The sequence below is a fragment of the Trichomycterus rosablanca genome, chromosome 6, assembly GCF_030014385.1.
Source record: "Trichomycterus rosablanca isolate fTriRos1 chromosome 6, fTriRos1.hap1, whole genome shotgun sequence".
In the NCBI taxonomy this organism is placed as follows: Eukaryota; Metazoa; Chordata; class Actinopteri; order Siluriformes; family Trichomycteridae; genus Trichomycterus; species Trichomycterus rosablanca.
Genome location: NC_085993.1, coordinates 33,617,204 through 33,634,170, shown reverse-complemented (window position 1 = coordinate 33,634,170; position 16,967 = coordinate 33,617,204). Strand labels below are relative to the sequence as shown.

At 39.8% G+C, this 16,967-nt stretch overlaps 1 protein-coding gene across 1 annotated transcript; it reads left to right on the top strand.

Moving 5' to 3' along the window:
• The first annotated feature begins 9,789 nt into the window (after nt 1-9,789).
• Nucleotides 9,790-14,125, top strand: atp5mc3b (ATP synthase membrane subunit c locus 3b). The gene is made up of 5 exons (XM_062996872.1): nt 9,790-9,886; nt 10,036-10,121; nt 11,503-11,580; nt 12,908-13,098; nt 13,821-14,125. The coding sequence occupies exons 2-5, from the start codon at nt 10,083-10,085 to the stop codon at nt 13,933-13,935; spliced, it is 423 nt and encodes a 140-aa protein (XP_062852942.1). The 5' UTR covers nt 9,790-9,886; nt 10,036-10,082; the 3' UTR covers nt 13,936-14,125.
• The last annotated feature ends 2,842 nt before the right edge of the window (nt 14,126-16,967 follow it).

The following is a 16,967-nucleotide window of genomic DNA, read 5'->3' as shown; positions in this document are numbered from 1 at the left end:
AAATTGAGCACTGCTTGTCATTTTCCCTCCAAAATGTCATGTGATTTGTTAGTGTAACTAGGTCTCAGGTGTGCATAGGGAGCAGGTGTGTTCAATTTAGTAGTACAGCTCTCACACTCTCTCATACTGGTCACTGAAAGTTCCAACATGGCAACTCATGGCAAAGAACTCTCTGAGGATCTTAAAAGACGAATTGTTGCGCTACATGAAGATGGCCAAGGCTACAAGAAGATTGCCAACACCCTGAAACTGAGCTGCAGCACAGTGGCCAAGATCATCCAGCGTTTTAAAAGAGCAGGGTCCACTCAGAACAGACCTCGCGTTGGTCATCCAAAGAAGCTGAGTGCACGTGCTCAGCGTCACATCCAACTGCTGTTTTTGAAAGATAGGCGCAGAAGTGCTGTCAGCATTGCTGCAGAGATTGAAAAGGTGCGGGGTCAGCCTGTCAGTGCTCAGACCATACGCCGCACACTACATCAAATTGGTCTGCATGGCTGTCACCCCAGAAGGAAGCCTCTTCTGAAGTCTCTACACAAGAAAGCCCGCAAACAGTTTGCTGAAGACATGTCAACAAAGGACATGGATAACTGGAACCATGTCCTATGGTCTGATGAGACCAAGATTAATTTGTTTGGTTCAGATGGTCTCAAGCATGTGTGGCGGCAATCAGGTGAGGAGTACAAAGATAAGTGTGTCATGCCTACAGTCAAGCATGGTGGTGGGAATGCCATGGTCTGGGGCTGCATGAGTGCAGCAGGTGTTGGGGAGTTACATTTCATTGAGGGACACATGAACTCCAATATGTACTGTGAAATACTGAGCAGAGCATGATCCCCTCCCTCCGGAAACTGGGTCGCAGGGCAGTGTTCCAGCATGATAATGACCCCAAACACACCTCTAAGACGACCACTGCTTTATTGAAGAGGCTGAGGGTAAAGGTGATGGACTGGCCAAGCATGTCTCCAGACCTAAACCCAATAGAACATCTTTGGGGCATCCTCAAGCGGAAGGTGGAGGAGCGCAAAGTCTCGAATATCCGCCAGCTCCGTGATGTCGTCATGGAGGAGTGGAAAAGCATTCCAGTGGCAACCTGTGAAGCTCTGGTAAACTCCATGCCCAGGAGAGTTAAGGCAGTTCTGGGAAATAATGGTGGCCACACAAAATATTGACACTTCAGGAACTTTCACTAAGGGGTGTACTCACTTTTGTTGCCAGTGGTTTAGACATTAATGGCTGTATATTGAGTTATTTTGAGGGAAGAATAAATTTACACTGTTATATAAGCTGTACACAGACTACTTTTCATTGTGTCAAAGTGTCATTTTGTCAGTGTTGTCCCATGAAAAGATATACTTAAATATCTGCAGAAATGTGAGGGGTGTACTCACTTTTGTGATACACTGTATATAAAGAATATCTTGATTTAAATTGTATTGGTTTTAAGCAACTCTCCTCTGTAATGGTGTAATGGGACAATTAAATCCAAACTTTTATAGCAAAATGTACCCCACAGCTTTTGTACTTTTGGAGGTTCCTCACTTATTTATTAAAGGATTATCTTTTAATTTGCAACCAGTCTGTATATGCCTCCAAATTGGTTTTGGCATCGACTCAAAACCTTTTAACAAACCAACTGTACTATTTTGGTTGTGTTGCACAGTTGCAATAATCACAAAAATACATCCTCTTAACGTTTTTGACAAATATGATCCTTACTAAAATAGAAAACAAATATTTGTAGTATTTAGCTTCGAGCAGCTTTATGCTCTAGTCGGTAGATAAATCATTTTTAATTTAACAACGATTTTTCTATGTGTTTACTTAATGTTTTGTTTTAACGAAGCCTGAAGTTCAGTTAATGTGAATGTAGGACGTGTGTTGGTTGGTGCCATCTGCAGGTTAAGGAATGCAATCGTATACTTCAATTTAGCAGCAAATATTCACTATAGCATAAATGTTTGAGACTAGGTAGTTTTAATTAAGCTTCTGCACATGCCAAAGCTTTTAGTTACTTATAAACCCACCAAACACTGGTAAGTGCTGTGCTCCAGATACATTCATAAAGCTGCAGAATAGTTTTAGTTTAATATTTTATTTTAGTCATAAATAGGTTTGTAACTATCAGATTATCAGAGGTTAGCCCATTAGTGGGATGAGTCTGGTACCTGATTCTAAAATTAATATTGGATGTCATATTGGATATGATAAGTGTGTGGTCATGCTACAATAATGTGTTGTTAGCCAGTACTCTTACTACATACAAAGCATTGTACCTGAGTCTCTTTTGCTTTGTATACGTGCACGCAAGCCCCTGTCAGATGTCTGTGTGCATCCAATAAAAACTCTTTTCTAAAACATGTCTACTGTCTTATTTCAAGAGATTTCTGTGAAGATATACTAGTGGCATATACACTGCCTGGCCAAAAAAAAGGTCACCACCTGGATTTAACTAAGCAAATAGGTAATAGCCTCCCACTGGCCTACCGTACAAGCCTGTGGGGGCAGTGCTATGATCTGGGGTTGCTGCAGTTGGTCAGGTCTAGGTTCAGCAACGTTATGTGCCCAAAGAATGAGGCCAGCTGACTATCTAAATATACTGAATGACCAGGTTATTCCATCAATGGATTTTTTCTTCTCTCATGGCACGGGCATATTCCAAGGATTCATCGGGCTCAAATTGTGAAAGAGTGCTTCAGGGAGCATGAGACATCATTTTCACACATGGATTGGCCACCACAGAGTCCAGACCTGAACCCCATTGAGAATCTTTGGGATGTGCTGGAGAAGACTTTGCGCAGTGGTCCAAATCTCCCATCATCAATACAAGATCTTGAGGAAAAATTAATGCAACTCTGGACAGAAATAAATGTTGTGACATAGCAGAAGCTTGTGGAAACGATGCCACATCGAATGTGTGCCATAATCAAAGCTAAAGGCGGTCCAACAAAATATTAGAGTATGTGACCTTTTTTTTTGGCCAGGCAGTGTATAAGTTAACCCCATTATAACTAGTAAGTTATGCCTAGTTCACACTTCACTATTTTTGCCCTGATTTTCACTCGGCGACTGGTCAGCGCTAGATTTGCCGGCTCGGGAGCAACTCGCCGTTTGCTCGGCGATCAAAACTCGGCTCTCAATCACTATGTGTGAACTACTCGACAGTAATATTGGTTGATAAGGCCTGGCCTGACTCGATCCGACCGGCTTGCCGAGCACTCGGCGACCGGATCGAGATTTCTAGCATGTCAGATATCTGATCTGAGTTGCACGACTGGCCATGAGTGCTGTGTCGAACAGCCAATTAGAACGCAAGATACAGTGTGAGGGGAAACGCAGGAGAGGAGTGTAAACAGGTGGAACAGGGGGATAATATAGTTTATTTCAGAATACACCGGCACACACAAGTTTTTCAGTATTTCTGACTTGATCGTTCTCTACAAAACATAGCACCAACGTTGCATTGCAAAAATATTAATTAACCTCCAACTCACTATAGAACAATCCATTCTGTTTGCGCAGGCAAATCCACTCAGATTCATTTATTTTTCCTACTTGATTTTACGCTGCACATCAGCGCACAAACTTTAATCGCTCGCTACTTGTTGACGTGCATTTTTGGACGTGGTATCATTAAACCCCTCGTCACTTCTCACGTGTGTTTTCGTAACAAAACGATATTTGTGAGAGCAGAGAAGCTCGCCTGTGATTCCAAATGAATGGTGCAAATGAATGTGACTGGCCTGCACAGACTCATTTTCCTATCCAAAGCTTTTGGAATGAATTGGGAAGCAGACTGCAAGCCAGGCGTGCCATAACTTAAAAACAAACAAATAAAAAGGTATGTATTTTTAAAGCTATCAGTGAGCAATTCATTATGATAATGTGTGCAGGAAGAATAAGTTATTCTCAAATAAGGAATATCACAATCATGTGTGAGAACACAGTTATTATAATATTATAAAAAATATATTATAATGACACTTCAAGATGCTTATTTTTTTAGTTCACCTTTTAAAAGAATGAATGTTTGACTTCTGTCCAAGCTGAAGAAGCTCCTAATAAAGTTTTAATGAAATGACCTTGTGACGCCATTTGTGCGTCCGTGTTATTTTTAACCCACCCGTATTACGCCCCCTATAAGTCCCGCCTACTTCTCTATGATTGGATTTGAATAAACAGCTGCCTCCAGACTGCTTTTCCGACTACAAAGACATTCTACACAACAGCTAAAGCACCATTTAGGCATTGTGTCTACTTTATTTAGAAATGTAATTATAGTATTAGTAGTTTATTTTTAAGGCAATGTTTTCTGTGTTGTGTTGTACTAATAATTGGAGTTGTAATAGTTTTTCTTTGTAAAATATTGAAATTGTTTGCAGCTCAGGTGGCACAGCGGAAGCACACGCTGTTCACAAGAGCTGAGATCTCTAATACATCGTATCGAATCTTGGCTCTGCCTGCCGGCTGAGGCTGAGCGGCCACATGAACAACGATTGGCCTGTTGTTCAGATGGGGGCGGGATTAAGCCAGATAGGGACTCTCTCTCAGACTAGTGCGATTACGACCTCTGCTGGCTGGTTGGTGGTGCCTGCACGGAGATGGGAAAGGAGTGCGGTAGAGGGTGTGGCTCTCCGTACACAGCGCTGTACTGCACGGCACTTGTCAAGTGTAGGTGATAAGATGTTCGATTGCTGTGCACGTGTGGGAGGGGGCGTGGAGCAGCCTCGTCCTCCCCAATTAGGAGCAGGGACCAGCATTTGTGAGAGGATGATTGACGGGCAGAAATTGGATGTGCTAAAGTGGGAGAAGAAGGGGTAAAAAAATTAAAAAAAAATTAAAAAATAAAAATACTGAAATTATGAAGTGCAGCCAAGGGTGCTTGCAGGCAGCTGTAATGAGTACCCACCAACAGGGGTTCGAGGAGAGACAAGCCACGACCTGCTGACAGGTTGTTGGGCGACCAAGACTTACCATAGGACATGAAAGGCAATGGTGTATGGTTGGACCAACAGAAGGGCTACTGTAGCTAAAATTGCAGATCATTTTAATGCTGGTGATGCGGTGAATGTTTGACAACTGCACAAAGATAATAAAGAGATTTCTGATAATAAAGAGATTTCTGTGAAGATATACTAGTGGCAAATATATGTTAATCCCATTATAACTAGTAAATTAGGGTAGGTTAGCCAGACCTATTGCTATCAGGTGGATACCATCATGTATAGAGTTCATCAAACCCTTCCATGTATGGGGCTGCATAGTTACATTGCCAGTTAATGTCCCATGATCAAGGAAAGTCTATGATAATTTCCCCATCAAAAGCACCTGCAATGGCCATGAAGGACATGCTGGTAATGCCTGGTAGTGGTACCAGATACCACAGGACTCCTTTAGATGTCTTGTGGAGTCCATGTCTCGGCAGGTAGAGCTGATTTTGCACATAATGCAGGTGGTGCAAATGTTTTGGCCTAATAGTTAATGTTCCAAATAAGGTGCACAAAGACATTATTTTAACAGTTTTAATCTACATTGCTTTTATTTTAATACTCTATAATCAGTCTATGGATGTTCTTCCTGAGTTCTGGGTCTTCCAACCTTCCTAAACATGCAGAGGGTTGATCTGTGGTTTTAAATTGTCTTATGTGTGAATGGGTGAGAATGTGTGTGTTTAGTTTAATAAAAGTACGCTCTAAATTATTACATTTGGAAGGTTTTTGCAGCAAAGTAAGCATCTAGGTTACTAAAGGTTCAGTACTAGAGCTGGGCGGTTCCTGAATCACCCGGGTTAATGATTCGAATCTTTGTACTGAATCAGGAATCACGAGTCCGAAATCTCAGTTAACCCGGATCCTATGTGTCTTCTGACTGGCTGCTGTTAAGTACATAGGGCGAGTGAGCAGACTCACTGGAAACACCAGATGATTTGGCTGAACCGGCTTTACTCCAGTCCATGAATCTAAGTAATACATTAAATATTCCAATAAACAAGTGGTTAAACACACTGGTGTTCGTTATGTGGCTGATTTTATGCATTTTATTATTATTATCAGTAGTAGTGGTATAGAAGAAAATATACTTTATTTGTCACATATACAGTTGTACAGTACAACAAAATTCTTTCTTCGCATATCCCAGCTTGTTTTGGGAGCTGTGGTCAGAGCGGAGGGTCAGCCATCGTACAGCGCCCCCTGGAGCAGACAGGGTTAAGGGTCTTGCTCAAGGACACAACAGTAATGCATATTTTCTTGAAAGCAAAACAACAACAAAATATAGTTATATTATTATTAAAATGCAAATGTTTACAGGCTACTTTAGGACTGTACCACTTAAGGAGTATCATAGCCCTTCACCATGGTAATTTATTGACTGTTTGTTTTGGTGCCACTGTGGCTGCCTGACTGGGTCAAGTTACTGTGGCAATTTGTTGTTGACCATCCTCTTTGAACCTTTGACCCATTAATATACCCATCTGATTGGTAGGTGAGTCCACCGATGATCAAGATTCCACTTAGAAAAAAGTGACACCTCACACTGACAAGAGAAGTGTGAGGTGCCAATAGAATTAAGACAGAAAGATTTATTTACAGAAGATGAGTGCATGGAAGACAAGTGATATTTGGATGCATTTTCATGCAGTGAATCAATCGCAATCAAGATGTCAGTACAGGTGACTCAAGTGACTTAAGTGAACCGGATCACATTACTGAGTGACTCTGATTAACTCGAGTCCATAAAATGAACCGAATTTACCACCACTATTCAGCACCTTAAATAAGACTGAAGTTTGGGAGAATTCGCTTGTTAAGTGTGACGTCACGCGTCATTTCCGGGGCCAAACGAACCTAATCGCAAACGCAAACAACTATGGCTAAACCTGTGAACCTTTTTATATATATATTGTAAGATCCATATTGCACTAATTGTAATGATCTATGTTTATTGTCATAAATATTTTCTGTTTGGTTAAAGAATACTTATTTGAGGTGACTTGGTATTTCAGCTATTGATGATTTTTGCTGGTAATCAGTGTATGCTGTTATTCATTAGTCCTCTTCGGTGGAGCCTGCGGGGGGCAGAATTGTACTGACTCTATATACTGACAATATTTATCAAATATACGGAAAGAAAGAGGACGTGGAGCAACAGATTTATGATCGTAGTTTTGTTTGTTATACGCCAATTGCGAACATAGTGAGTTTTTATAAGAAACTTGGATTAACGGATAAATCAATGTAAGAAGAAAGTTAAAATAAATTCTGTTTGTAGAAAACTTAAGGAACTCGTGTTGCTGTCGTTGGAAATTGGATTTACAAACATTACCCGAGTCATAAATGTCTAGTCCTTCTCAATAGCTGTCTGGACGAGAAAAGGTCTTATTATATACATATATTATATATATATATTAGAAACATACATTAAGATACAAATAAGACAAGATGTGCAGAACACTAGTGCACTTCAGGTAATCTGAATATCATGAAAAGTTCAGGTCATTATTTCATTTCATGTCACCTCATCAAGAGGTAAGCGGTCATATTTTTAATTCATTACATGAAAACTGACATTTCTAACTCTTTGGTTTTACTTTTAATCAGTATAGCTTATAGCTTATATAGTAAAAATCCAGAATCTCACATTATTATATGAAATAAAATAAAAAAAACTTGAAACACGTGTAATGAATATACAATGACAGTAGAGATGGGACGATCGGGGTTTTTGGCACCGATTCCGATCTCCTTTCAGGGACATCCATGGCTGGATGACTGACCGGGCAAGTGGGGCCAGCGCCCAGGGGCCCTCGAGGTTAGGGGGCCCTGAGGGGGGGTCCCGGGGGCCCTAGCCATGCTATTGGGGCCCCTAGAGCTCTACAGAAGTCGGTCACAATAGGTCCCTGATCTGCTAGGGAACTACAAATTGCCAGGTAAGTCACCGTGTGTGCTGGCCGCAGAAGGGGGTGGGGTGGGGGGGTTGTCGATCGAGTGCTGCAGTACCACCAAGGGGGAAGTTGCGCCTATGGTATGCAACAAAGAGCTGGTTCACCAACTGGAGGGGGGCGTGGGGATGGACGCAGAGAGGAAGTGCCTTTCAATACATTGTAGACTGGGGCAACTCAAGATTTTGAACACTTTCACATGGTGTCGTGACTGAACAAAGGTTGAGAAACACTGGTTTAATGTATTAACTTATTTATGTTTTTGGAGGGGGGCCCTGGGCAACTCTTTGCCCAGGGGCCCAGACTATCCTTAATCCGTCCTTGGGGACATCGGCCGATGGCCGATAGCCGATTGCGATCGGATGGTGGGGGGGGGGTTGGGGTTTTAGCAGTAAATAAAATAAATAAACTTAAAAAGAGCCTCACAGTGAAGATAAAGCGGAGCAGCGCGCGTGTGTGTGTGTGCCTTTAGAAGAGACGCTTTGTTCACTGTATCGCTATAAGTGATTCATTGATTCACGAGTCATTTTTCGCGAAGCGTAAGTTTCTCTTCTCAGTTATCTCTCCGTGTTTACTGTTATTAATTAAATGTCGTGGTTTTAAATAAACACCAGCTACTACAGAACATTTTGTGTGACTCTCTTACATTAAAAAGCTTCATTAAAAAGCTTAATTAAACTGCTATTACCACAGATCTGTAACCGACCGTCAGACTCGTTCCGTCTAAGGAGCTAAAAGTTCAGCAGATGATCCTGAACTAACGAATTTGGTAATGAATAAACTTTTGCCTCTGATTGGCTCTGTAACGTTTTCTGTTCTCATCTACATCACAAGTAAGAACCGCTTACGATTTACCAAAGTGAACCACGAGTTTATATAACGTGCTGATAGAATCGACTCAGATGTGACCGGGTTGAATTATCTTTTTAAAGTAAATATTACAATCAGCAAAATTACATCGTAAGTATGATGCACAACGTTAATGATGTTATTTTAGGTCATGAAGAGCTTTCACGATGGTTTCTGTACGATGGTTGATGAATGGTGATGTGATGGTTGGCGCGTCGTAGCTCAAAGTCTGGATCAATCCACTGAGCTGTTAACTTAACATGGTCTTTATATATCACACGATCGGATCGGCTACTCTTAGGAAATATCGCCGATCGCCGATAGCATATTTTGATAAAAAATCGGCCGATACCGATTCATAGCCGATCGATCGTCCCATCTCTAAATGACAGTTTACCTTTTTACATTGAATTATGAACAAAAATATTACTTCATGATATCTAATCGCAAGGAAAGCGGTAAAAAGACAGTTGGGTAGTTTTTTTTCGACTCGGACCTGTTGAAGCAGTACGGCACACAGCACTGTGGCATATTGAAAATACGAGGGACTCGGCCAACTTGGACCCGGATGTGACGTTTCATAAGGTCGACACGTCACCACTTAACAAGTGACACCTCACACTGACAAGAGAAGTGTGAGGTGCCAATAGAATTAAGACAGAAAGATTTATTTACAGAAGATGAGTGCATGGAAGACAAGTGATATTTGGATGCATTTTTATGCAGTGAATCAATCGCAATCAAGATGTCAGTACAGGTGACTTAAGTGAACCGGATCACATTACTGAGTGACTCAGATTAACTCGAGTCCATAAAATGAACCGAATTTACCACCACTATTCAGCACCTTAAATAAGACTGAAGTTTGGGAGAATAGGGATAGGGACGTTTTGGAGAGAAGTGTAAATCTGATTGGTTGAGAGGAGAAATCGTTGACCAATCAGATTGTAGAACGACGAAACGGTCGGAAAACGGTTGGGAAAAATAGTTTATCAGCAGGGGCGTTGCTTAAATAAAGAGTCGAGCATGCGCAGCGGGCCTCAGCGGTACGACCTAAAGGAGAGCGAGCTTCAGACTTACAGACCTGCAAAGTAGAATCTGGTATCATCTTTATAGTTTAACATCTCTTGAATGTATTATTGTATTGTTTTTATGTTGTGCTATTAATGTTGTATTTCTAAAGATATATATTAATGATGCATTCAGCATATTTGTGTAGATTCTGATTGACCTTAGCTCTGTCTTCACAGATACGAATCTTGTAAGTTGATTGAAACGGTCAGCGGTTTGTGCTACAATGTACGCCTGCGCTAAATTCGTGTCCTCTCCTGCACTGGTATGTTTTATTTTGTATTTAAATGTAGTAATATTTGCTTATTCATAATTTTTAATGTAGAAGTCTGAACGGACTGATAAGCTATTGCTACAATGGCTGTGTCTAATAGGCCTTTGAACTTGAATGTTAGCTTAATGTAGTGTGTATGTTGGACTGAGTATTTTGTTTATACGTATATTGAATGATGCATTGTTACGTTTTATTCGTTTTAATTTTAAGTATTTGTTTGTCTGACATTTCAGGGTAGTCCCTGTTAGCTTCTATGCTAATGTACGAAGTGCATTCTAATTCAAGGTCATTTTAGCAAAACCAGCAGCACATGCACAGTGAGACACAGTTTATATCATATTTAACACTTAAAATATACTTCAGTCCATATGGTCTTATTCACACTTAACGTTGTATTTGCTTAATTCTGGCTGGAAAGGTGATTTGTTCGTGTCCTCTGTGTCTTTGCAGTTAGCTTGACAGCTAAATGCTAGTTAGTTGTAGACTGTAGGGTTAGGTTCTTTAGTTTTTCTCTATAACTCCCTCACAATTACAATTATAAATGTGTATAAGAGACACATCTGTATAATTTGTAGTATGAACTATTATGAGTGAGAAGCCGCCCACCTTACCAATGGCCTCCAGCTAGATTTTGACAACTGCTGCAGTTGGTGTTTTACCTCCAATTCATTCCTGGGAGTTTATTTGTAAGGAATCAGAAATGTCTTGCTATGCATATAGTTTGTCACAGTTTACATTGTACCTAATGTATTATAACTGTTGAGAGGTGATGTTTGTGTCATCAGTATCTGGTTATCCGTTAAAACTGAATAAGGTGACAATTTGTACCTCACGTAGTCTCAAAAATGCTGTCTGGTTTCAAAATATTGTAACTGGGAGGTTATATCTACTTGCAGCATCTTTTACCATTTAAATAATTATGTTTGCTTTTCTCAGTTGATTACTGTGTGCTAAGTAAGGTTAGACTCTCTCTTTTGGCCAACATAACCATTAGTTCCAAAACTTAATAATGGTTTAATTGAACAGTATAACTTGTCATGCTGACATCCGTTAAAAATCTCATTGCTTTTTAAATTTGGCACCCACTGATGCACTTTACTTATAATCCCATGTACTGTTTGATAACGTCCTACAGCAGATTTTTATCATTTAACATGCACACACACATTGTATGTAGCCCCTTAAGAGTGTAATGCATAATGGCTACTTCTGAGACTATAGCAGTTAAAATGTATGCCACCTTCAGCTTTATCATACAATCTCTAATGTTAAATCCTTTTTTTAAGTGATTGTATGCCCCACTATTCAATATGCATACCATTGCAAAACATTTGCTGTACATGTTTTCTCTAACCTAGGTTTGTCTTTTTAGGTCCGCTCTGGCTCAAGGGCACTCTACAGACCACTCTCAGCTTCTGTGCTCTCCAGGCCAGATGTGAAATCTGCAGAGGTGAGAGTCTCAGCCAGATTAATACAGTGTTAGATTTTCAATTATTCAATAAGCAGACTTCTGAAGCTTACAAGTAACACAAGCAAAGCAAAAACTGGAAAAATTATTTGTGAAGATGATTAAAGTGCTAGACTGTTAACCAGCTAATCAGAAGCTAGTTTACTAAGTTAACCTACAATATGGCATCTCATTTGTTGCTTAATGTAAGTTTCTTCTATTACATTTGTCATCTAGAGCTTCTGCCATTGTCAAGATATAATTTGGGACCATTCCCAGACATGGTAGTGAAATGGTGCTTGTGTGAAGACCACTGTTAACACCTATATTCACCTTTTATTTTCTGAAGCTCATGCTGAAGCTTTTTTTGTTATCTGCCTATTTTGAATTGCTCAGTGATACAGAAGTGTTTATAAAATCATGTCTGTCTGTCACTTGCTATAACGTTTTACTCATCATAACATGTTTTTGTCATTGCTGTGATTTGAGTGGTCCCCCCTAAAATTCCAAAAAAAATTAGTTTTATTGATGGGTGTTGTTGTGGGGGGTTGATGCAGAGCAACAAGAGTTGTGTAGGCTATGGTTAGTAACTGTTAATGACTGAGGGCAGGTACAAGGTGAAAATACAAAACCTTAAGAGACCAATCAAATTGTTTTTTTTTTTAATTCAACATCTGTACATATATGGTAGCCACTTTAATCCATTGTCTGAATTTCAACACGGGCCCACATTCTACTTGGACGTGCTGATTAAATGATCACCTGAACCAAATCTATTTGGTTATATTTGAGAAAAGTGTAAAATAAACTGCTGTGGTTGTGTCTTCTCAAGCAGTAGGATCAGCTGGGTGACATAGTGGTTCTAGTAGTACTTTAAAAGCAACAGAAATGAAAAAATAAGTGGGAAGTTTTAAGTGAAGAGAAAAGTATGGCAGCTCAGACGACACTTTGGTTAAACTGCACAGCAAGAACCATTAAAACGGGCTACAAGGAGCAGGGCTAAAGTTGTGCAAAGCTAGAAAGAGTCCATTAATGAAAAGCAAAAAAGAGCCAGGCTAAACAAGGCTAACTCTAAATATTCTACAAGTAATCAAAAGCTTGCATTTTTGTTGTCTTAATTAGTTGTCTGATTATAGCCAAAATATATAATCTTCCATCCGTTTTAGACCGAAGCTTTATCAGTTTCCTTAGTGTTGCTATGGGTGCAAATGTAGTGACTTAACATGCACAGTTGGTTTCTTTGTTTCCCCCAATTCTGGTTATACAGTATTGCTATTTTAATGTGAACCTGGGTTTTGCTGCTTTAAAATGTCTCGTTTTTTGACAACAGGCTAGCCCAGTCCTACTGCCACAGAGTGCTGTATCTCAGGTTGCACTGAGGGGATTCCAGACAAGTGCAGTGAGCCGTGACATCGACACAGCTGCCAAGTTCATCGGTGCTGGTGCTGCCACCGTAGGTGTTGCAGGATCAGGAGCCGGAATCGGAACAGTGTTCGGCAGCCTAATCATTGGATATGCAAGGTAAGGCAAAGCCTAAAGCAGGAGCAGCTGATTTGACATTTATAGCTGACTGTAAATATAAAAAGCACAATGTTTACTAGGGCTGCAAGCGTGCCCTTTTTTTTTTTTTAAACTGATAAACAGCCGTCATTAGCCGTGATTATCTGTAACCAGCACGCTTATAGCATCCCATCAGTGTAAAACACATTCGTTTTATATAAACGAGTCTTAAAAATTTAAGAAAGTGTAAAGAGTGCCAGTGATGTAAACCAGTAAATTTTATTCAAAGTCAGGTTAATACAGTGGCAAACTAAACCTGCGAATCAAAAAAGAGATGTGGTTATATTGAAGGTCTTTTTGACATTCTCTTAATGCTGTTATAAGTAGGGACTTGGCAGTTTTACTGTGTAATGGTTAGTGTTTGGTTTACATAATATGAGCATTAAAGTTTTGCTGTTAGGGCCTAGAACCCTAGCACTATTCAAAGTTCAAGTAGTCTCAATTTATTTCCAACAACTTACCCTTAATTGAACGTCCCTAATATTTACATATCTGCAGCATCTATTCCAGACATTATGATTATGCTATATTTTAACTGATAATGTGCCTAAGTAATGTTGTGCAACTTCTTGTGGAATCTGGAAGCTATTGGCTTATGGTTTACCAATTTATGGTGTTAAATGAAACCTAGGTGAAAATGCAGTTTTAAGCCTCAACATTTCTTGTGCTCTTTTGCCCTCTAGGAACCCATCTCTAAAGCAGCAGCTGTTCTCCTATGCTATCCTGGGCTTTGCCTTGTCTGAGGCCATGGGTCTATTCTGTTTGATGGTTGCTTTCCTCATCCTGTTTGCCATGTAAAGTCTGCGCTGTCCTCAGTCATCTGCTGTGAAGGCGTGCATTTTACATTAGCTCCTGAGAGGTCCATTTCGGTGTTATGACAGTTGTACATTTTCCAAGATTTTTGTGGAAGGTTCACTAAACAGAAGAACATGTATTGTAAAAATGTATTAAAATACATAATTAAAATACATGTATTTCACTATTTAAACCTTTGCTTGATTTTTGATGCATTGCATTTATTGTACCACTTTTGTGCATTAAATGGTAGACTGTAGTGTTCAAGTTTAGAAGAGTTGAGGTTCACAATGTGGATCCTTGTTTTGCCATAAGGCTAATATCAGGTGTACTCCCTTTACATCAGATTTTTAAAGAGTGGTCTTGGCTTATTTTTTTCCTCCACAATATAAATATGTCCACGTTTCAGTCTGATCCAAGGCAGTCTTATTTAATTTTTAATTTAACGTTTATAGGTTAATTATTAGAAAGCACCATTATGTACAGTTTAGCTGTTACAAGAATAATTCCTTATAGCTGTGGTTTGTGGACACAGATTTGATTAAACTGTGGTTGCATCTTCGTTACCAAGCTATGATTATTGAAAGCCTTGGTCTGTCCAGTAGCCATGTATTGACATTGAAGAAAGACACATTCAAGCTCTTGAGAACAAGTGCATCAGAAAACGCATGGAGGAAGGTGACCACTGAGCAAGTTTACAGGATGGCCATAATGGTAAAGGAGGTACTGAACCACGTTCAGTCCTGCAAGTTTTGTTACTTTGGGCATATGATGAGGCACCCACATGATGCTGAAGGTAGTGTTCAGACATTAATATACATGTTAAAAAAAAAAAGTCTGCAACGAGGGTATATATTTAGTCAAACGCAACAAATCAAGTAATTTATAGAATATATGTGTGATAAAGCTAAATCAACAACTACTGCTTACATCTTGAGCTTGATAGTTCAAATATTAGCTCTGCTAATGGCCATCTGGATGACTATATGTACAATAATTGGCTGGTCTGAGGGAGGGAGGGCTGTAGGGTTTCCTCATAACTATTGCAATTACAATTTCTGGGGATTAGTGTGTGACTCCCAGATCCCTGTATGAATCCACCTGGTTCAGGTGAAAAGAGGAGGTCGGCTTCTGCACATGTTATGGAGGGGACGTGTGATAGTTACAGCCCTCCTCGGTCAGGAGTGAAGGTCTGCAGGAGTAGAGGTGTAAATATAAATCAGGTGATTGGATTTACCTAGATTGGGAGAATTACTGGGGAGATTGCATTAAAAATACTGCAGTGGTATAGGTGGAAATACAAATTAGGTATTGTGGGGAAATACATAGTCAATAATCACAAACCTCATAACAGACCATATGAATTAGACGCTGCTGGAGCAACATAACACGATCAATGATTTACAAAATCTAAACATCTGGTGCACAATAATGAATTTATGCGGGTGTTTTATTACATTTTTACTGTTAATTCGGATGCAAGTCACACTCTATGCCACTAGAGGATGCTACATCAGCTCTTGTTTCAAGTGACTCTTTTACAGCTTAATATACACCGATCAGCCACAACATTATAACCATCGACAGGTGAAGAGAACAGGCGTTACAGTGGCACCTGTCAGAGGGGTGGGATATATTAGGCAGCAAGTAAACCTTTAGTTCTTGATGTTAATGTGTTGGAAGCAGGAAAAATGGACAAGTGTAAGGATCTGAGCAACTTTGACAAGGACAAAATTGTGATGGCTGGACGACTAGGTCATGACCTCACCAAACCAGCAGGCCTTGTGTGATGTCCCAGTATGCATTGTTAGTAACTTCCAAAAGTGGTCCATGAAAGCACAGTCTGTGAACTGGCAACAGGGTCATGACAGGGCCACCCACGACTCTCTGATGTAGTTGGGAGCGAAAGCTAACAAGAGCTACTGTAGACAGAATAATGCTGGCTATGATAGAAATGTGTCAAAATAGTGCATGGCAGCCTGCTGTGTATGGGGCTTCATAGCTGCAGACCAGTCAGCATGCCCCTGCTGACCCCTGTCTGCAGCTAAAATCACCTACAATGGGCCATGTGAGAATCAGAACTGAACCATGGAGCAATGGAAAAAGGTGACCTGGTCTGATAAATCACATTTTGTTTTACATCATGTGGAAGAGCAGGTGCATGTATGTTGTTTACCAGGGACAGAAATTGCACCAGGATGCAATATAGGAAGAAGGCGGTGGAGGCAGTGTGATGCTCTGGGCATGGTTGTGCTGTGAAAACTTGGGTCCTGGCATTTATGTGGCTCTTACTTTAACGTATCAAATATTTAAACATTTTTGCAGACCAAGTAAACCCCTTTGTGGTAGTGTTTTCTAATGACTGCAGCCTCTTTCAGCAGAACAATGGTTTAAGGAATATGACATATAAGTTTAAAGTGTTGACTTGGCCTCCAAATTTCCCAGATCTCAATCCGATCATTTGGTGCATTTACCTTAAAGAATCATAGTTAAACCAGTAACATATTCCATGATAATGTGCTGTACAGACACAATGCCATCCACATCTAATTTTCATTTTTTTTAAATACCCCTTTTGAATACCCCTTAAAATCAGTTTAAAGGTTTCAGTCACACCCATTGCTAAAAGATAAAAGCAATAATATAAATTGATACAAATTATGTGGCGACAGTGGTGATACACAACATAAAGTGTGGTCCAGAAAGACATACACACATCCACTAAAATGCTTTTACTTTTAATTTTTTAGCCATTGATGCACGGCTGCTGTCACATCATCATCACATAAAAATATTCTTCCCCTTAAAGCTTCAGATAAAAGTAACTGACACGTGCCATAATATATATATATATATATATATATACAGTATATATATATATATATATATATATACAGTGTATCACAAAAGTGAGTACACCCCTTACATTTCTGCAGATATTTAAGTATATCTTTTCATGGGACAACACTGACAAAATGACACTTTGACACAATGAAAAGTAGTCTGTGTGCAGCTTATATTACAGTGTAAATTTA

Bases quoted from the DNA above. Each gene is read 5' to 3' on its own strand.
- atp5mc3b (XM_062996872.1), top strand. From the start codon at position 10,083: ATGTACGCCTGCGCTAAATTCGTGTCCTCTCCTGCACTG. The intron at 10,122-11,502 runs GTATGTTTTATT...TTGTCTTTTTAG, and splicing joins TCGTGTCCTCTCCTGCACTG to GTCCGCTCTGGCTCAAGGGC. The intron at 11,581-12,907 runs GTGAGAGTCTCA...TTTTGACAACAG, and splicing joins CAGATGTGAAATCTGCAGAG to GCTAGCCCAGTCCTACTGCC.